General features: G+C 41.5%; 2 protein-coding genes across 4 annotated transcripts in view; both read right to left on the reverse strand.

The window, feature by feature from the left end:
- Positions 1-1,623: 1,623 nt before the first annotated feature.
- On the reverse strand, positions 1,624-17,923 carry tlk2 (tousled-like kinase 2). Of its 2 annotated transcripts, XM_079366788.1 has the most exons (28): positions 17,731-17,923; positions 17,032-17,120; positions 16,361-16,629; positions 15,822-15,871; positions 15,659-15,719; positions 15,417-15,556; positions 15,230-15,340; positions 14,798-14,859; positions 12,010-12,092; positions 10,426-10,503; positions 10,229-10,298; positions 10,102-10,145; positions 9,795-9,893; positions 9,281-9,382; positions 9,012-9,104; positions 8,711-8,821; positions 8,460-8,596; positions 8,113-8,265; positions 7,964-8,030; positions 7,790-7,887; positions 7,622-7,703; positions 6,075-6,166; positions 5,848-5,937; positions 5,517-5,686; positions 4,762-4,900; positions 3,492-3,603; positions 3,091-3,198; positions 1,624-2,886 (listed from the first exon to the last, which is right to left on the reverse strand). In XM_079366788.1, exons 1-28 carry the CDS (start codon positions 17,880-17,882, stop codon positions 2,713-2,715), a joined length of 3,036 nt encoding a protein of 1,011 aa, XP_079222914.1. In that variant the 5' UTR covers positions 17,883-17,923; the 3' UTR covers positions 1,624-2,712. The 2 variants fall into 2 exon arrangements, with proteins under 2 accessions (XP_079222914.1, XP_079222913.1); XM_079366787.1 differs by lacking the exons at positions 14,798-14,859; positions 15,230-15,340; positions 15,417-15,556; ... (3 more) ...; positions 17,032-17,120; positions 17,731-17,923 and adding an exon at positions 13,188-13,890.
- A 1,048-nt stretch (positions 17,924-18,971) lies between these two features.
- The window catches only part of itgb3a (integrin beta 3a), a 32,871-nt gene continuing 30,019 nt past the window's right edge, over positions 18,972-21,823 (reverse strand). For both annotated transcript variants that reach the window (XM_079366196.1, XM_079366195.1), the window contains 3 exons: positions 21,473-21,592; positions 21,082-21,248; positions 18,972-20,890 (listed from right to left, as the gene is read on the reverse strand). In XM_079366196.1, coding sequence (XP_079222322.1) covers positions 20,825-20,890; positions 21,082-21,248; positions 21,473-21,592 — 353 coding nt within the window. In that variant the 3' untranslated portion in view covers positions 18,972-20,824. The remainder of the gene's footprint in view (positions 20,891-21,081; positions 21,249-21,472; positions 21,593-21,823) is intronic.

Consider the following 21,823-nt stretch of genomic DNA (forward strand, 5'->3'; position numbering starts at 1 on the left):
ACCTGTTGAAGATTTGGAACACACAGTGGGTTATATCATTAAGAGATGAATTTCTCTTGCATCCTGAGGGGGGTTGGGGAGATTCAACCCATGTTCCTTGTTCAAAGCATCTGGAGGCTGGTTGATAGCAGCATTATTGTAGTAAACTGTAAAGTTTAAAGATGAGCATTAGGTGTTGAAGCAGCAGAATGGAACAAAGAGGCAAGAAGGGCTCTGGTTTTGATGGTTGTTCAGACAAAAAACAGGCTGGTAGCCTTTCTTAAAGGATTTTCAGCAGTTGGCCTTAAGAGAGTTTGAGGAAACTGTCAGGTAATACATTCAGAAAAAAATGGAAATCAGCTGTTTAGTATGAATTGACAACTGCTGAACCTAACTGGGGAGAATAGTTTTTAGTTAGTTTAAGTAGGACGTCAGAACAAGGGGTCGTGGTTGATGGGTGAGCAGAGGTTGTCCCTATTATTAGATGCGACAAAAAGGTAGAAAATGTCATGATTGACAGATTTGTTTCAAAGGTACCACAGCACCGTGTGCCCTAGATGAGGAGAGTAGAGCAGTGACAGCAGGTATGAAGTTCAATAACCTCGATTGTCTGGTTCAAACTGAATCTGCCGTGGACTGTACACCTGAGGAATCGTTGCAGTTCTATCAGTATGTTAAATGTGTTTTAAATGGCAGATGCAGTCTGGCATCAACACTGCAGCTTTTCAATTCTATTGCTGTTGCACAGAACCTGATTGTATTTTTGCAAAATGTAAGTGCCTGTCACAGGGATATTTTAGCTTTATCTTTGTCTCACAGGAGGAGGTTGAGGTGTGTTGTCCTTTTGTCCAGACTATAGCTTTGAAACAAACATGAGATCAGGAACACAAGATGACAATTTAAGGTTTCTCTTTTGGTTGGAAGGGTCCGGCCTGTAACATGAGGCAAATTAGACATCCAAAGGAAGCTTGTTTCAGGGATGTCCTGTATACCTTGCTTCTGCAGCTAAAAAGTCTGAATGTCAAGATGCAGCTGCCAAAAAGTGGATGCATTTCATAAATGTAATTATATGTTCAGGTGAAAAAAAAAAATACTGTTCGAGATCTGTTTCCTCAAAGTCTGGGAAATCATTTTCTTGGCCTATTATGGAGCTATGCATGAAGCCCAGTTTTGGTGCAAGAATGCTTTTTTATGACTAATATATTCAACTCACCATAAAAGTAAATAAGGAGAAATATGAACTACGGTAAACACAAGTTTTTTGTGTGTTTTTTTTCAGGTTTATCCTTTAATTCTTGACAGAAGTGTTATGAGTACGGATCAGTCCTGATCAGCATGGCTTTACAGTTTTGGGTTTACAGACTTTTTTTTTCTGTCAGTGGATATGCTGTTCTGTCCATTTACTCACTCATCAGATTATATAAAGTCATTCTGAATAAGAAAAAAAAAAAATCTACTGAGGGGAAGATGACAGCTAATCCATTTGAATGGATTAACTTGTTCAGAGCCTGTAAAGCTTTGAAAAGTCAAAAGAAACCCAAAGTCTGAATATGAATACACTGCCAGCTGAAAGTTAAAAGTTGGAACTTCAAAAGAAGGCATTTATGGAAAAGAAAGTCAGACAGAAGTCCAGAACAACAGACGTATTTTAACCAATTGTATTTAATGGTTTATGCAACTCTCTGCCAAGGCCCAATCTCCCCCCAACGGTACTGTAAGGTAGAACCAGTCCTTTGCATTTAATTGGCCTAAATAAATTCAAACATACCTAAATAAATATGTGTTTATGGTTGGGGGTCAATCAAACAATAACAGTTCTAGTTAAAGGCAACTTGAAAAACACAACAGTTTTCTCCATAAAACTGGTCAAATTGAAAGGTTTTTTAAAAAAATGTAAAAGGGGTCGCTTCTCATCGTCTTCCACTCAATATCAAGCAACACGACTCTAAAACCATTCGATATAAAAACTGAGGTGGAACACTGCCACCAGCTGGAAGTTATAAGCTTTGGTCACAAAAGTTTGACGAGGAGAAAAGGGGGGCGGCGGGTGGCTATAGGGGATAGTAGCTTCTCCCCTCCTCGTCACAAACCATCTGGGTCTGGAATTTAAGCCGGGCAGGGGATCCCAGAACAGCGGGTTGGGATGACGTAGTGCCAGAGATATTTAGCCTTCAACAATAATGGGCCAGACCAGTTTATTCAGAAAAGTTTTAGGAGATGAGTACAAACAAAATGTTTGCTCTTGGGGAGTTCTGACAACCTCGGACCAGAATGGCTCATGCATGGTTGTGTGAGTGCACATGGGTATGAGGCCTTCCGCAGTCCCATCTGGCCAAGCTGAAGCAGTTCTATACTTCTTTTTATGTTCTCTTTTTTTTAAGCAGAAAAGACTAACCCAAAACACCGAACCCTACTTTCACCAACAAAGTGCCAAACCACGCCCCTTGCTGTATTGAGTCGTCCAGGGCTTTGAACCCCTAGGACAAATGCCACCCTTTTTGAGAAAAGAAGGACAGGTAGGCTGGGGTGGGTGGACATGTGACGGGTGACGAGGGGTCTCCCTTCTCAACCCTCTCCATGACTTCTCACCCACCCCTTGCCATCGTCCGACCAGTTTCTCTCGGGCTCTTCGTGGCAAGGTGGGATGCTGTTGGAAGGGGGAGGACACAGTACGGTGTCACCACTACCCCACTCTTTCAAACAGATCAGCTTCAGTCAGTTAAGGGTCGGTGCTCAGTTTGAGGCACTGCTGTTTGAGGAACTGGAGGTGGAGGCGACAGCCATGCCTGAGGTGCCCGACGAGGCCACCGACTTGCGGATGTGGGGCATAAGGAAGGGGTCACTGGCCAGCTGGTGCACATCGATGCGGTCCTCCTTACGGTAGACTAGACAGCGCCTTATAAAGGCCTAAAGACACAGAATGAGAGGGAAGTGAGAAAAAGAATCTATTAAGCACTTTGAAATGTTCCAGTGAAAAGATACACATTCACACAATAAAACTATGTATGTGAACATGAACTGTTACGATATAAAGACTCAAGAAATTGCGAATAATGTGACAGAAACATTAGCTTGAGAAAACGACAGCATTCAGGTGATAAAGTCCAGTACCTTGGCTTCAGGTGTGACTACTGGTTTAGGGGGGAACTGCACATCGGTTGCCTTCAGTATGGTGTTCTCCTGCAGGATGTCCTGCTGGGATTGGTTGTGGCCAAAAGGCTGGAGAGCAAAGAAGAAGTGTTGATGAGAAAAAAAAATAAAAATAAAAAATAAAAAAACATAAATCACACAAGCTCAGTTTCCACCTTCAAACAACTTTCTGCTGATGAAGCTTTTTTGTTTACACTAACGGCTGTTGATACATACAGAGATGAGGTTTAGACGAGTATACAGACTAACTGCATAAAAAAAAAAACCAAGGTTAATACTATGACTGATTTTTCTTTGTATTTGTACAACTAAAACTCCATTAACTTTTGTACAGCATGTCTTCCTCAGTGTGTCACTCCTACCTTGCGGCCGTACAAACACTGGTAGAAAATGACGCCCACAGACCACACGTCCACCTTGTTGGAGATTTTTGGCGGCTCCTTTCCGACCACAAAGCACTCAGGCGGCAGATACCTGAAAGAGACAAAGGGTATCAATCTGTTTGAAGGTGCATTTCGTTCTCATGCCCTGAAGTCCCCAACACGAGTTAAGCATCTTATTTTGAAGGACGCACTTGAACACCTGGTATGGTAGTAAAAATGTACTTACACTGAAAAAAAAATAGAAAATACATTTTACTTCAGCTACAAAGGAAGTTGAAGCCAGTGTTATTCCAATCTCGCATAATCCTCAATATCCTAATCTACATCATCATCATAAGGACACAAAAAAAGAAAAGAAAAAAAAAAAACCCACCTACTAAACAAAGCGTTTATACAGAGAAAAAAATGAAGATATGTAGAGGACTGTCACTATACTTTAATTTACATACGGATACATTTACTACTTGATATCTTTTCTAAATAAGTCAAGCCTGCATCATCTAATACATGACTGTACTCTGTGCTGGGAACATTATACATCACATCTTCCACTGATGCCGTTATTAAATCCCATGTGTGTAAAGCCCTAACACTCTTTATCATGGTGCTTCTTGAGGCTAAATAGAAACAACAGTGTGCAGTCAAACATCGTGACCACACGCACACGACGCATCTCCGCGTGCCGAGCCGAGTTCTCAGAGCCGCTGCTTTTTTACACCGTGACGAGTACGGATACGAGACTGTCACATCAGAGGTTACACTCGAGCGCGGAAGCGTGGAGTGAGGTTCAAAGTGTTCAAATAGGAAGCGTCAAACTCCTGCTCTACATCAGGCTATTAGCATTATTAGCCCTGCTGAAATGCTTTCTTTTTGCCCTTTAACTGTGTTTCACTTTGGGAAAATACAAGATTCTATCTTTCCCATGGTGCTTAAAAAAGGTGCTCTCATGTCTGAGGTTTATTTAGCTCCATTCAAATTATGAATCTAATAAACCCTTCATACTAAAAACATTAGGTATCTGCTATTTCACCTCTGTATAGCAACAACTCTCCAAACATCAAATGACTGTGGCTTTCTAGTTCTCTGTAAGGTGGGAAAAGCACAGGCGTGGAGAACTACTTCATCCCTGACAACATGATATAAATTTGACCCGAGTAATGCTCAGCGGTAAAATGAAACAGCACGAATGAATAAATCACGCTTGATGGCAGCCCTGCAGCAGTGTGTCATCTTCCAGCGTAAATCTCACCAGTATGTCCCCGCTCCCTGCGATGTCAGCTCCATCCCGTCCACTGAGTTGTAGCTGTCATCATCCATGATCTTGGACAGACCAAAATCGGTGATCTTAATCTCGCCGCAGGCCGTGCCATTCACCAGCAGGATGTTACCTGATCAGAGGGAGGAAATGATCGACAGGGGTAAATGAAAAGCCGGAGCACAGTTGAGATTTAAATTTCGCCTCTTTAGTCAAAAAGCACTCAAGTTCTGTTAAATCCCTCCTGAGTGCAGATGTAAAACACACGCAACATGTTTTAAGGAGCGTCGATGGAATACTTGGCAGAAGATGGATGAGATGCCAAACCATCCAAATGTATAATGTTTTCATCAATTTGCTGCACCAGCTTCTTTTCAAAACAGAAAAAGGACTGGGTCTAGCCTAAAAACCAAATTGTGCATCTGCCCATAAAGCGGCTAATGAATTCATTAAAAGGTGCAGGCAACACATCAAGGAGTTCGAACGACCTCTCTGCAAGCATAGAGCTGCCACAAAAGGTTATACAAATGAACTGTAAGGAAGATTTTCTGTATATGGATACATTTTCTGCAAGAAAACTGAAGATATTATAAAATAAATAAATAAATAAATGTGTGAAGAGCCCAAATCTGCGCTGCTCTCTCTAAGATGTTGTCTGGGACGTCTCCAGAGTTCATTCTCGAAGAGAAACGAAAATGAAGAGAGTGAGACTGTAAAAAAAAAAAAACGGCTGCGGTGTGCAGACGCACCGGGTTTGAGGTCGTAGTGGATGATGGGTGGTCTGATCTCGTTGAGGTACTTGAGGGCGTTAACTATCTGCATGATGATGGAGCGGCCCTCTTTCTCGGACATCAGTTTGTGCTGCTTCAGGTAGAAGTCCAGATCATTGCCCTCGCAGTACTCCAGGACTGTGCAGAACCTAGTCCCCAAGGAAACACGGAAAAGATTGAAGGAACTTTGTATGGGAACAAAACGACTTTAATAAATAGTCCGCCTCTTTGATTAAACTCCTGCATGCTCGTCAGAATGTACAGTGTAAGAAGGCAGAGAGACGCGCTATCATCCCTGGTGTTTACTCACGAGTCAGTGTCGAGCGAAAAGTAGTCGTAGAGTTTAACTATTCGTGGGTGGTCCAGCTCTTTATGGATTCTATATTCTCTGCATGCATGTCTGCAAAAGGAGAAAATAAAATAAGGACATCATTCCTTTTGACTTGTTCATTACACCACGTAACAAATGCTAAACGGAACATTCCTTTGAGCCACGGTTAACACACCGCATGAATGTTACAACATGTGCACACTCACTTGTGATAATTCTCCTTCTTCTCATCCCTCCAGTTCTTGTTTAACTGGTGGATTTTGACTGCGACATACCTCTGCTCCGTTAAGTCAAAGGCCTGGAAAGTAAATGCGTTGTATTAGTTAGGAAATGCCTTTGGGATTACTCGGTTTGAGCAGCAGTGAGACTCCCACTAAACGGCTGCGTTCATTCATCACATTCACAGCGATGACGGCAGATTCCTGGACCGTCTCCCACACTCTGGCACAATCACCGACTTCCAAATGTTAATGTCAGCTAAGTGTAATGTTCAGAGACAACAAAGCATTCTTTTTCGGTATGTAACTAGAGTCGCATGAAGACTTCGAGAACCTTTCCCCCAGTTTAACACAACCGTAGCAGATTTTAAACTCCCATAAAAAAAATAGTCGTACAAACAAAGACTAGAGCTACCTCTTTGGAAACCGCTCACTTAGTTGGTTTTAAAAACAAAACTTCACATAGAGGTACTTCAGAAAACACATTTGATACAGGCAATACTAATTATACAACTAATGCAGAGATTCTTTCTGTGAAGGTTAAGGTGCACAGACATTTTTTTAAATTTTTATTTTTTTTTTAAAATCAATTCATCATTTTGATCCTCTCTGTGTTTTGGTCATCGCTGGTCCCGTTCAGGCCAACGTCATGACGTGCAATAATTAACGGCCATCTAAACCGTGCTTCCACAAAGCTGAAATGTGACGTGACTTCACAGGCTAGTGGAAGAACAGTACGCCACCGAGGAATCAACACGAATGAAAAAAGAAGTTCTGAGCTAAGTGCTTTCGCGTAAAGTCTGGGGGGAATAAAAAAAAGGGGGGCTTCTGATTGGAAAGCCGACTGTAAGCGACCGGGCGACTCCGCTGTCTCTCGTCTCAGATTACCTGCAACAGACGCTAAAAGGTGCCATGTGCATTTTTATGAGATGCCCAAGGGGTGAGGAAAAACTGTGGCAATCTGCCGGCCTCAGAATGAACACTGTAGTTCTGTTGCTGTACAAAAGCTGCAGGTGTGACGGAGGGCAGAGCGAGGTGTGGCTGTATACGTTTGTTCTTTAGGTCTTATTTCTCTGGCTCGCCCCTGTTTTGTTTTTTTTCCATCAATGACTCTCTCTCTCTCTCTCTTGCTCGACCACTGCCCTCACTCAGTTCTGCTGGCGACTGCTTGAGGCTGAACATCAGACCCTTTAAAGATCAGAAACTTGACAACAAGCAAAATCAACTTTCAGCTTATAGTTTTTTTTTGTTTTTTTGTTTTTTTTAAATGGTGTTAATGAAAAGTATTTACGGTAAATATGACACTTTTGACAGACACTCAACTCCCTCATAATGCATCACTTTTAAAGCAGCAAAAAATGGTATTCAGTGCTTATTACCCAAAGTTAGATTCTGCACATACTGATGACACGTTACCCTTATTTATAATCAAGGCTTTTCTCCCTAAATTGATGATTTCAATAATGTCAGATGCTCTTGTATTCATACAAGCATCAGCTGTTATCAAAAAGAGGTAAAGTTGATGTTTGTCTCACCTTGTAAACTTCACTGAAACCTCCCCTTCCAAGTAAATGGAGTAGCAGGTATCTGTCATTTAGCGTAGGGTGATCTTTGAATCTGCACAGGTTTGGAAACAAGTTGTCAAAGTGAGTCCTTTGGGAGTCATTACTGACTAAGTTGAGACGCAAAGAAGGAAAACATACTGAGAATTATCCTCATTGTGGATTCTTTTCAGTTCGCGGATGTGCAGGTTTCGCACTCGCTCCAGCCTCTCCAGCTCCGCCTGGATCTCTGCCTCCTCCTGCAAACCAAAAACAAACCGACATTTAAACCTGCACAGATCCAAAATACTAATCAAAGACACACAAGAACCATACCTTCTTTAGATGGCCTAGTCTTAGCTTATAGATCTCCTCCTGCTCATGGTACTCTGCCTGTGATAACCTGTGAAGACACACAACGTACATTAGTGAATTTACATGAGAAGGAAAAACAGGAGATTTAAAAAAAAGAAAAAGCATCTTACGCTTCACTTTCTGTTCCGTTGGCCTTGCTTTTACGTTTATTTTGTTCCAGGCTTGGGGGTGGAGTCTGGGCCATGGACGGCGGCTTGCGTTTAGCCAGCAGCTTCCTCTGTCTTTCGATGTCCTCTCGCTGGGAATTAATCCTCTCTTGTTGTCTGAAAACAGAAAACAGAAAACACACCTTAATGACGCGAAAAAGGCGTCACACGTCACACCTTTTACCTGTGCACTCGGATTCATTCACGACACATTACTGTCACCTATAGAAGAGTGAGGTTACTGAGACAACTACTCGGATTGATTGGTAAGGATTTGGTCAAGCATGCGAGGAGAAGTATAATGTTCTGACTTGATAAGGTTTTGGAAGGCGTATCCATCCGTCCACTGCTCGGTGAAAGAAGCTCCATGTCTAACTGTAGTGAAGTGACCCAGTCGAAGTCTGTCCTGCATGCTTTTGTCCCGGCATGCCATTTTCTCCTGTTTGGACTAAAGGAAGGGCAGAAAGACACCGGCCTCAAATCACTTGTAATGCATCCATGTGGGAGAAGTCAGCAGACGAACCGCTGACAATGAATCGGAGAAGCGATTAAACAAACTTACTTTTTCAATCAGCAGCTTCTTGGACATGGTCACACACTTATTTAAGCGTTCCTTATACCGTTCCAGCATCCTCTGCTGCTCATCAATCTGTCTCCTCAGATCACAGTTAGCCTGGAGCAGATCATGCAAACAAGCAGGAGAAGGCTCGGGTCAAATGTGTGACCAGATTAGAACTGTTTCTACATGTACAGACAGAGAGAATGTGTTTGCTCTAACATGCCACAAATCAGAGAAAATGTGGTTCTCAATGCAATAGAAAAACGGCAAGCAGGAGTCGGATCAAACGTAATAAGATTAGTACCCTCAGCAAATCGTCTATTCGGCCTTCCTTCTTCTCCAGGTCAGAGTTCTTGTTGTTCTCCATTGCTGTTAGTTTCTCTATGGTAAGGTCAGACTACGGGGTACAGTGAGCACAAAAACACTGTTAATGATGGCTCATTCATAAAACGTAGCACAACAACAAAGTCTTCTGGTGACAAACACTTCTTGAAAACGTGTTGCTCTTTAATACATCCTTTTCAATTCGAGGAAAAGAGTTTCAAAACAAAACAAAGGGCGTGTGCGCGCTACCTGCGTGGCTTTGTGGAGCACGTGAAGAGAGGCGGGCTTCAGCGAACACGTCGTATGCTCCGTGTTGACCGAGCTCACGGATGACGGACTCCCCTGCTGCACCTAAGGAGGCAGAAACATCCAGCCAATGAAAGCCTCACACATACAGCCCATGTCTTCATGAAAGAGCGTGCGGAAAATCTGTCCGCCGTAGGAGCACATGAGACCAAAACATCAAATGTGATGACACCCACTAGGAATAGTATACAGGAAATGAGGTTACATTCTGCACGTGTTGCTTTTAATGGGTCTTGTTCTTTGTGAATTGTTGCTAAAAAATGGACGACATACGTCTAGACATCAGAATCAGAATTATTTGTCGAATTTGACTTGAATATTCAAACATGTGAACAAGTGGATTTATCATGTTAACAACAAACATGGAAGAGAAGAGCGCTAGGAAAGAGCGTCGGGGATTTCAAAAAAAAAAAAAAAAAAAAGCACGAGAGCGAGCGTAGAGCAAACCGCTGCTCACCGTGACAGGAGGGTTGGAGAGCGAGTGTTGTGGGGAAGAGCGGACCACTGGTGGGATTCCCCTGGCAGGACTGGTACCAGGACCACTGCCGCCCGCAAACTGACAGACAAAGAGAGAAGAAGAAGAAGAAGGAGGAGAAGGAGAAGAAGAAGGAGAAGAAAAGCCGTTTTTAACAACAAGGATGAAAAAGCAGGTTCTAGAGTAAGAATGAGAAGTGACCCGACACTGGAGCAGTTTTACGGGGAGGACGAGGTTTGCTGGACACACATCAGCTCAAAACAGATGAAAACAACCGTCTGCCACTCACCTCGAAATAATCACTAATTTTATGTCCCCTCGCTCCTGCTTTGCCTAGGAGGAGAGAGGGAGGGGGGTTAAAGAGAGACTGATGTGCGAGACACGTGGAGAGGATGGCAGCAGGTGGTCAGTCCTACCTTGGCTGCTGTCAAAATGGTCTGCTTTTCGTTTTCTCACTCTCTGGTCATTGGCCTTTTTCTCTGGAGTCTGTAGAAAAAAAATAAAATAATAATAATGAGTAAATAAAAAAAAAAAGGTTTGAATCAACCGCGCATAAAAGCAGGCAACACAGAGAGACGGCAGGAAAACGCGTTCATAAGTGAGAGAGACAAACCTCGAGCTCTTTGTCACTGAGTGAGCCGACACTGCATAGACTCTGATTGGATGACTCATTCTGGTTCTGACCCGAGCCCTGAGGACAAACGGATGGGACAATAAGTCACAAGGAGCCATTAAACACAAAGATGCATGAAGAGAACAGAGCCGAGCGACACGACTGTGAGTCCATGTGCACTTGCTGTGTGTGGATGCACCTGTGAGAGGGAGCAGGAAACTAAAAAAAGGACAGGCCGCAGAGAGTTCCTCCCAACACTGTCGTCACTTTACACCACCCTGGAGCAACACCTCTATCAGCCCTAATACCGGTTCCCTAGGTGATGCCTGTCAGTCAAATGAATCACATCAGAATTCAGCAGGCACTGTCCAATCAGGGAGAGATACTTAGTCATTCAGAGCACACGAGAGCTCCCTCGCTGAACCCTCCTAAAATGGCTGAACATTTGGCATGCTGCTGGGGGATGTATTCCTCCCTCTCTCTGTCACCTTTAGATAATGTCATCCATTTTACTCCTGTTCATCGGGGTCCCAACTCATTTTTTCTTTTTTTTTTGCCTGTCAAAAAACAACAACAAAAAAAACAAAACAGCCAAGATGCTTTTTCTTGATCCAAGAATTGTTTGTTTGTTTTCTCACGCGCATCCCGGCCTCCTTGAGATAACTTGGGCCGTTTGATCAGACATGTTGAGAGGGAAATGCACTTTTCAGCATTGTACCCGTGCACTCTGTCGCATAAGCAAAAGGTGACCTAGCTCTTTGCTGGAATGGATTACAACTTTCCTTTCAGTTATATCGTCTAATAACCACAGAGAGAGCATCCGTTCAAGGTCAAGAAGAAACTCTACGCTTCTATGTGACGTTTCAGTGAAGGGTTTTAAGACCACCTACCAATGCTTTTTTTCTTTTTTCTATTAAAAGTTATCGTTTACATCCATTGTTTCCCCCAACATACATTTAATCTCTTGTCATACAGGGTTGCTTTGGAATAATGCCTTAGCGAGGGGCGCCATTTTCTCTGCGGCAGCAGTCATGCCATGCTCTGGGCTCAGCTCTGCCTATGGCTGGCACAGGGCCCACTCCTGGCGCTGACTCTCGCTCCCTAACTGTTCCAAGATCACCTTCCACAAAGACAGCTCCATCCGTGTTTCAAGCAAGAGGCCGCAGGGCTTAATGCTGCTCCCACTCACACCTGGTCAACAACTATTTCTGCATTCCTCCTCTACCTTCAGTCTTCCTCCCCGCTGCCACCCTTGTACCGTCTGTGGCCCTTTTATTTTTTTATTTTTTTTTGGCGCACATTGCCACTTGCATATACAGGCACTTCAGCAACAGCCAGGGAGACATGCCATATCACTCCAGCCAAAAAACACAGACACAGCTCAACCTTCTCCAGAGACAGACAAAGGAAAGGAGTGGGGCCAAGCCTCCCCAGGCCAAACGGCAGAGGGATAGTGAAGCAGAAGGAAACAAAGAAAAGGAGGAGATTCACAAAAGAAAAAAAGTGTAATCAAGAAAAATCTGGGATTATAAAGCAATTTCACAGAAGATGCTCCACCTTAGGGAGATCGGTTGTAACACAAACCTTAGCTACGCCGACCCCAGTGAATCGAGCTTCCAACAGCTCTTGCCGTCGGGGGTCCAGGCTATGCAGTTCTTCCATCATGGCTGCAGACACAAGAGCACAGATTAAGAAAGACTTTGCAGAGTCTAGTATATTTAAGTAGGAGTGACAGATCACTATTTCAAAAGGGTATTGGTGGTGATGAGTCATTGCCGTTTATAGCTATATGGATGTGGAAAATTCCTGTTCTGAGTCATCAATAAGCCTGACAATAATGTTTTCCCTCTATCATGCGTGTTTGACCGAGGCACCAAGGGGAAATACTCAAAACAGTAAAGTGAAAACCTGGCCAAACACATCAATAATGTATATAGTTAATGCATTGAAGACGTTGGCCAGATGTGTGGAGTAATTGTCAAAAAAATAAAAAAAGATAGCATCATGTGATAACTCCCTGGCATTAAAGGCCACAACTGCATGGAGCTAGAGTTATGAAAGGTCACTAATGGAGGAATTGCCAAGTATCCTCACACCCAAGAAGACAATAAGTGACCAGCTTACCAACCTGTTCAAAGGTTAACGTTGCAAGTTGCACGCCCAGTAAATGACTGCGTCGTCTGTCTATATATCTATATATAAGTGACATGCATTAAATGAAATATTTATAAATATAAATATTACTCGTGACCATTTCAAGATACATACGAGTACTTCATCTTGAGTTAGTGGACTCTTGTAAGGATGTTCTTGTTCAGATAATAACATAAGCATCTGGATAACGATTTGAAACATTACCAGTAAATGGTCAGCGAGAAAAACAAACTGAAAACATTGGCAACAATCATATCGATGTTGGCATCACATAGCATTACAACCAAAGAGCTAGCGGTTAGCTTATAACATTAGATTTGATTTTGTGAAGTAATGTACCGACTGAAGCACTTTTTTTGTGAGTATCGTCCCAATCAAATATGCCTCTTTAGAAGGGGAAAGAAAAAAACATCACAGCTGCCACCTGTAATGAAACACTATTTTATGAATACACATATGATAGCTGCGTTAGGAAGCCTACATGCTAACGCTAAATCGCCTGTCAAAAAGAAGCATCTTCTCGCTTCTCTGTTGTCAGGTGTTCAAGCCACGACTCAAGAGATCTGCCCCGATACAGCTTATTATTGACATCCTAACAGGATACTTACTGCAATTCAACGTGTTCTCGGTCCTCCAGCGGGCCTGTTATTATCCCAGAAACCGTCCCCGTTGTTTCCCCTGATGCTCGGCAGACCCTCCCGGGGTAGGCCGCATCAACAGCCGCGGCCCTCGCGTGCTGACTCGTCGCGATCAAGACAAGGGAGAGCGCGGCGTAGCTCAGGGTAGACGACGGAGGATTCCCTGGGAGGCCTCGACAACTCCGGGTATCCCAAACCCGCCTCGCTGTACTGCCTAGGCGGGGATCCCCATCACATCTCTCTCTCTCCAAGGACCAAACTCTGTACCATGATGGGAGATGTTATCTTAATCCATACCACAGCGAGCCTCTCCGTTTCTAACCGGTTGTATATGAAGTCTTTCGGCTGGCGTGAGTGAGTTACCCCTCTTTTCTCCCCCGGCGGTGAGATGAATTTCGGGTCCTGGCTTTTCAGCTCAATCAACACGAAGTTCAGCTCCGATCCTTCCTCGCCGCAGGGGAGAAACCAATCTGTTTCGGAAGTTGTGCTGTCACAGGCGTTTTCACCTGAATCCGGATCGAATCGGTTCGAATTTCATGTTTTTTGCAATGTAAACAATAATCAGTAAAATCTCATATTTTCTCGTGAGATTGTTCAAGTATTTTCACCTCCGTTGAGTCCACGCCTGTCCCAATGGCAGATCCCTCGTATACAATACAATGCATCTTAAAGCCCACCCACACAACCACCATAACATCACTATGTTCACGTTAATACCAACGTAACACACTATATTAAGTATATTTATATATTTAAATATAGTGTGTTACATTGTTACAAAAAAGGTAATCATTTAATTCATTAAGTAGCCATTAAAGGTTCAAAAGGTGTCTAATATTCAAGAAACTACAGTGGAAAGCAATGAAAGGACATTTATTGTGAAGAATAGGATTCTATTGTTAAAACACTTCTGATCAGTGTTGAATTACAGTAGAAAATAAAAGATTTACGGTCAACATGTAAAAAAAAAGTTTGCAAAGTTGATTTTAAAACATTGTGAAAAACAGCATTTGGCATTGTACAAACATGTGGGGTAACAAGTCCTCTCTGATTACTGAACTCAAAAATAGATATAGTATTTCTTGCAGAATTGAAGCACCATCAGAGACAGAAGCATTAACACAAGCCCATGTCAGTTAATGAAGTTAAGGGCCTTTATGGCAATTAACTATCTTGTGGCGTTCCTTTTATCTCAGTTACAAAAGAGCATTTCATTTCCATACATCGTCAGTGAGAAAGTCCAGCAGCGTCTTGATCTGAGCTTAAAGTTTCAGTTGTAATTGAAGTTCGAAGCAGGCAGGGTTTCTTCTCCATCACTGCCCTGCGTCTCGGGTGGCTGAGTCTTGCGGTACTTGCACTGGATCCACACCCTATACATGGTAAGCTGTTTACCTCGATTCACTTGTAGCCGTCTGTCAACCAGGTTCTGCACTTTCTCGAGTCCGGCCTCAGTGAACATTTCATGGAGCTCATCTAAAATGAGAAAATGAGATACATCATTATTTGTATAGATATAGAAATAAAAATAAAGAACCCTTTCTGCAGAAATAAATAAATATTTCAGTAGACGTTGACTTTACCTTGAGTAAAGAAATATACTCTTGTGCCATCACCCCGGACGTAAAAGTTTTCTGAAAGACACCTCCCTACCATAAAAGAAGACAGCACACATTTTATTGTACAATACGCTGCAGATGTAGTAATGCAGAGCCATTTTTGATTTGCAGAGTTCATTGATAAGTAGTGAATCTGACATCTAGTGCAGCTAGTCTACAGCTAATGTGTACCCAGTGTGTTGTCGATTATCTTGTTCAAACTATTACTTTATAGCACACTGTCATTTTAAATGCACCAAATCAGAAAAGAGGCCTAAGTGAAGCTTGATGCAACATTCGTTTCTAACATGTTGCTACCAGCAAGCCAGCATAGTGAAACACATTTTAAGAGACCATGGAACATGGACCTCTCTGGAAAGCTTTTCAAACTGGAACCTCACTTGACTTCACTCTTACAGACCTTTCTTGAAGCGAAGCTGTGCCATATCATAGCGCCCGTAGTCCCGGAGCAGCATCACTCCCCCAGGCTTCAGCAACCTCACTAATCTAGAGATTGAAGCCTGCATCCTGGAACAGAATGAAACATTAACACCATGTTCCATAATTGCACACTGAGTGAAAACCCAAGAGGAGAAGCTCTTACTTGCTGGGATGCAAAGCTGACAACACAAAGATTAGCACAATAACATCCAGGGTTCCATCGGGCACTGGGTAATTAGCTTCCACATCACTCAAGTCATGAACAAAGGCGAAGCAGCGACCAGGATCGTACTCTGGATTAGTCTGATAACAAGAAGGCACAGTTACAACATCAGTTAGAAAAACAACCCGAGAGATAAATACTTCAATCAACACATCACACTTTCATTAATCCCATCATCTCACCTTGACTAACTCCACCGCAGTGCTGGAAAAATCACAGCAGTATACAAATAGTCCCGCGTCACTGCAAAATCAAGAGCTGAAATTAAACCCTTAACGGTCGTCATCACAGCAGAGAGATCTCAAACATGGCTTATAAAAATATTAACAACACAACTGAACTCACTTGTTGGTTTTTAGAATTGGAAAGACTGTGTTTCCTACTCCGCATCCGACCTGTCCAATAAACAGATTTCCATGTAGGATTCAGTTTGTTTATTCCACTTTGCAGAACATATGGCAGCAAATACAGCAATAGAAAAAAAAACTCAGAGGAGAAATGCATGAACAGTTAAATGGAAAAATATGACAAGGTTTTTAAAAATAATAAAAAAGTGAATTGACTTCATGAGGAAAAATGGCTGAAAATATGTTTTAGTAGGACCTACCCCATATCCACTAGAAAGGCTTTAAATCTAACTTGATAAGCATCAACATATTTGACAAAATGACAGGTCCCATTAAAAGAAAATATTTAGAAATGCTTTATTTGTAAAAAATAATTAAAACATAAATTATAAATAAAAAAAGAAAGGTGGTAAATGGATACACAACAGAACTATAAAAACATCCTGGACAGATGTGAAATATTCCAGCAAAGATTTTCCTGTGTCTTTTATTGTTTGGATGAAGTCGGACCAACTTGCTTTCAATGATTCCCCTTACCTCCAGAATACGATATGTGGCAGAGGAGCCGGGAAGGTCCCCGTCAGCGAGGGACAAAGCTGCCAATCCCCTTGTTGGTTCGACGCCGAGAGCATCCTGCTGTCCATCTCCTGTACAAGAGTCCACTGGATTGGAGTCATGGCTAAGGCTACACTGTGGGGCCAACTCGGGGAACTCTGTGAAGAGCCAGTGACGGTCTTTGAAGAAACGATTCTCATGGATTGTGTAGAAATCATTCCAGTACTCATTCGCCCGGTTGTCGTATTCCTCTTTAAAATAAAGTGAGACAGTTGGGCGAATTAATCTTTCATGAATTACAGATCAATACAACAACTGATAAATAAAGCTTAAATCATTATGTGAAAGATTATGGTCAGCTTCTGTGACGTGCCTAGAGCTATTCATCATCTACAGATGTCAGAGATAAATAAAGACACTAGTTTATGCCAAAATGTAAATAGACATTCTTCATTGATGACATGTTCACTTTCACAATCATTTTTCAAAAAATGATCCTTTAACATTCAAATGACACAAATGAATGCCTTCACAACAGTGGGCGGCGTTGTACTCGTTGTTAGAAGAGGTACTGCTTCTGTTTCTGATCCGTGAATAAAGTCAGCCGAGAACATTTATGTACGGTATGTCAGCAGTGAGTCTTGCAATACAACCTTGTTTCTCTGAAGGTAGGGGCTGACTGTTTTCTGAGACTTTCTTCTTCGCAGATGCTTCTTGCTCCTCAGTCCACTCTACATTATCCCTGTTGAAATCAGAAAAAAAAAACCCGTTATCATCCAATCTGGGAGACGAAATGTAATTTACAACAGCACAGAAACACTTCACAGATACTTTCCAGAGTCAAGTGGGCTGGGAAATAGGGCAAATTGAATTCAAGATGGCGGGCATCTTGGTGTGCATGAACTAATCAGCTGATGTCCAGTCAGATACACTGTATTTAAATATTATATACAATAGTGACAATAAATTCACCCAGCCAGGACATATTTAAGGGGTTTCTAAAAGTGCAATGCCATGTCTTTTTAAGTCTTAACTGTACCTGTAGTAGTCACACATCTATTTTTGCTGTCATTATCTCACCAGTCACTAGTTTTTTTGGGGTTTTTTATCACAAACACTAATATCTTTATCGACAATAACAATGTGTCGTCACAGGTCTGTCATAACTAAAGTTATAGTTGGGCTTAACAGTTGAAAAGACACGGCTAAACAACGATTAGATACACATTGTTTTGGTTATTTATATCCTGGTTCTGATCTGTACAGTCCATGTTTGTGACCACAGACTGAGCTGACGAAGCAGCCAACACAAACAGCTGTGTGTCCTCTTTAATATCAGTCAGCCTACAAACCATGCGTTGTGCTGAAAGACCTGACGCGGGTCCGTGAGGAAACGAGTCCCAAACTGGGGTCTCTTGACATCCCTGGGGTCTGAAGCTGACGGAATAAGCTCTGTTTCACTGCATCCTCCATCAACGCCGGCTGTGGCATGGGGCGCCGCCATCTTCGATATGACGTAAAGGAAACACGTCGAACCATGCTGCGTTCAATGATAATCAGGCGTGGTAATTCAGACCGTCAGTCCTACGATCATATTTGGTTACAACCACAGGGCGGTAAAGGTCGCGACCGACGCATATTTTGGACGTGATACAACACACTTGGAAGTTGGAAGGGATTAATATACAGTTAATGTGTAGTAAATGGTAGTGAACATTTCACACTTATAGGTCCACTTATCACCAACATCCCAAGGCATGTTTTATTCAAAAGTTTACAGTTTAAGGTTTTAGTATGCATTTTCCTCTTAATTTTCTTTCGGACATTTAATTGCAGCTTCTTCGAGAAGGAAAAGTGGTCTACAATGAACTAGTCCCTTTCCTTCGAAGAAGAACAGACTACTGCAGTCTACTATTTGGAATGACATGCGGCGATGTAGCCTACCCAAGACATCCCCGTTCTCACAGGGTCAATAATCCATATTTGGAAACTGCACTATAGCAGAGTTAACAAGAAGATTAGCTGCAAAAAACAAATAAACAAACCCGTTTAAATGCTCCATCTATGTGTGCTGCAGCATTTAGTGTTTATACACTAGAGGGAGACATATCCCAAGGGTAGGCTATGATGTTAGTCTGGCCCCCATGTATAACAAGACTGTCTGGACTAAAGGACAACCAATGAACATATTTCAACAGTCAACAGTTTTAAAGATGAAGAAGTCAAATATTGAATAAAAACTGATCTGACCAACAATTCCCTTAATGAAATGCACAGATCCCCCTCTGGTCCATTTAGTGGAACAGCAGTTCAGTTAGAGATTAACTGATTCATACTTGGGTAGACAGCTGTCTAAGTGCTGAGAGTGAATTTTTAAGGTCAGCATCATAGCATGTCATATTTGTCCACAGTGGAGGAAAAATACCAGAAATAAGTGGATATTCTGCACAAGAGAAAAATGAATCGCAATAGTCAAACATGTAGCAATACCAGTAGGATATGTGTCACTATTTGTTACTTAAAGGTGGCTATTAACAGTTGTTAGAGCATTTACCAGAGACAGCAGTGCTGAATGTACATTTTATGGTGTCATAACACAACTTGATACCACACACTGGTATAGCAGGATGTGGTCAAAGAAGGGGAAGTGCAAAACTAGGTGATAACTTCAACTTTTTATTTTTTCGCAGGGACAGATGCGGTGTACATGTTTAATCTCGACCACATGATGTATGCCAGGAAATAAACTGTGGTATGATATGGCTGATGACACATTTAATCAGTTATAGCAGACAGGAAAAGGCAGGAAAAAGGACAGGAAACTGTTTTGAGTTGTATTGCTCTGTTTGTGATACCTAAAAAGTTTGTGTTGTTGCTCTGTTTGTCCTAATGAAGCTGCAAGATAGAATTAAACATGTTGCTTCTCACTGAAATCACAGTGATAAAAAAAAAAAACATGATGTAAATTCAAAAGAGCAATGCCTATAAATGCCACAGAGTGAAAGAAAAAAGTGAACAGACTTTTCTTTTCTTTTTCCTTTTTAAGAAGTGTTGGTATTGCTTTTTAAATCTAAATCACTTTGGCTTATTTTCTGAAAAATGTTTAATGATCCCAAATGTCATGTCTGGTTACACAAAAGGCACAGTGGTGAGGTGTAATAAATTATTTATAAAATAGGAATGAAACCTAAGGCATCCTTGTTTTTGTTATTTTTAATAGATAAATGGAATCATTTTCCAGCAATAAAGTTAAAGAGGTTCAGAGTTGTATGGCAAAAGACACATGACATGTCATCTATTCATCTCTTAGTGGTTTGAAAAGAGCAATACGCTTTGTTTTGGTCATATCATTAGCAGACATATTCGTCTTTGTGCAATAAAGTTTGTTCATATACAGAAGTGGTTTCAGTGTAACACAATGTGCATCAGTAGAAAACTAATAATATCAAAGACTCACAATAAAACTAAAGCAACCAACTTTGAAAATCAAATACGGTAAACAACAGGAAAGCTGAGTAAACCTTAAAAACAGGTGATGATGCAAAAAGAAATGTGCAATTCAAAAACAACATACAACCATAATCATCACTGTAAACCAAATCAGCCTAGAGGCTGTCGTACACGAGTTTCACTCCTTTTTAAAGCTAACAGTAGACCCACACAAGGCAGATTTGTTTTTAAAATCGTGACAAAAACAGTTTGTTATAGAAAAAAAGAAAAACCCCAAAACATTTACAAATAACAATACAAACTCTATTGTTTTTTTTTAACTCTGTAATTTTGTATTGTAACTTTGTACTTAAACCTTGACACTTTATTCTTTTGTTGACACTTTATCTTTGGTTACATTTTTAGTATAGCTGCACTGCCATTCATTAACTGCTCTGTGTGCCTTTGAATTGCTCCACAAGGACAAATAAAGTTTTTTAAATTGAATTGAATTGAACTGAGTTTCCACTCTGACACACTTTGCTGTGGTTTGAAATTGCCATTTTCACTTAAGTAAAAAGGAAAAAAAACTATACTCTGAAAGACAGACTTATTTCTGCTAAGTCATGGTGATCTCAATTTCATCTAAAAATGTGAGCAAACTCAAATAGATTCGGAGGTAATGATCCATAAAAGTTTTGAACAACAAATATCGCAGTGGTTTTAGATTCTCCCACAAAGAGCTCAAAGGCCTTTCATCAGCAGTTCTCCTCGTCAATCTGATATAAAAACTATGACATGCCCTATGCTGTAGTAAAACAGTAAACTTTACATCAACAGTCAAAGTTATTTTTTACAGTATGTACAATTATTACATCATGTTGTGGACAGCGATATCTACTTAGCTACAGCAGCCAGATACATGTCAGTGTGAAGGATCTTCCTCCCATCCATCTCTCTGCTGCTACATTCCATCTTCGTTGTTGACCCCTGAGTTATTTTCATTGCTTTCAGAGGTTAGTTGCCTCTGTATGCTACATTGGTGAAGGTGGATGTTGCCTCTTTATACAAAGGATTGTTCGCCTGTATAGTAAAAACACAAGAGCTGTTGTTTAATTCATTTCCATCATGACATGCAACTTTTTGAAGTACACTTTAGACTTTCTCCTGTAGAGGGCAGCCCATCTGATGCTGAGTTTGCACCACTACGTTGATTTCTCAAGGAGGAGTGCTTGGTGCATGCAGAAGGTATTTCAACAGTAATTAATTCTTACCGTATCCCATTTGGCCTTGGATCTTTCCTCCTCAAACTTGGCATACTCTTTACGGTCTTGAATGGTGACAGCAAGCTTCCATATCAACAGGCCAACAAGGCCAAGTAATAGGATGGCTCCAGCCACCCCCAAGAGAACCACCAAGATGTCGGCACCCTCAGGACACTCTGAGAGTAAAGACAAAGTGTGTTAAGTAGTGAGGCACACTCATGAAGATAAGCCTACACTGAAGTCCTGAGTCATTAACTCCATTACACCACCAGTCATTACTACATATCTGGGGGTTCTGTGGTTCAGTGTCGCTGTGTTCTACTAGCTGATGTGTTCTTTAGAAAATAACTTGTAACTAGATGCATTCAGTCTCATACATGCACATAACCTCTTACAGTACCTGGCTCTTTTATCACATACAGGATGGATTTGCCACTTGTCTTATCTTCGTAATACTGGAAGTGCTCCACACAGTCATTTTCATCTTTGTAGGAGCAATTGACTGCATCCTTTTTATCACCTGAAGAAGAAATGTGATCAGTCAAAGAAGAAATGAATAATGCAAACTGATTTCAATATAAAACACATTTTTATTTAAGCATGTTTACTTGCAATCAAATATTCACAGATCATGTAAGCATAAAGGCCCTGAACACATTCCAGATCCTTATGCTTACATTATAGGCTGCAGGATAACAACTGTAAGAAAATTATTGTGATATTATGTAGTGAGGAGACTAAAGATGGAGTT

The sequence above is a fragment of the Symphodus melops genome, assembly GCF_947650265.1.
Source record: "Symphodus melops genome assembly, chromosome: 17".
In the NCBI taxonomy this organism is placed as follows: domain Eukaryota; kingdom Metazoa; phylum Chordata; class Actinopteri; order Labriformes; family Labridae; genus Symphodus; species Symphodus melops.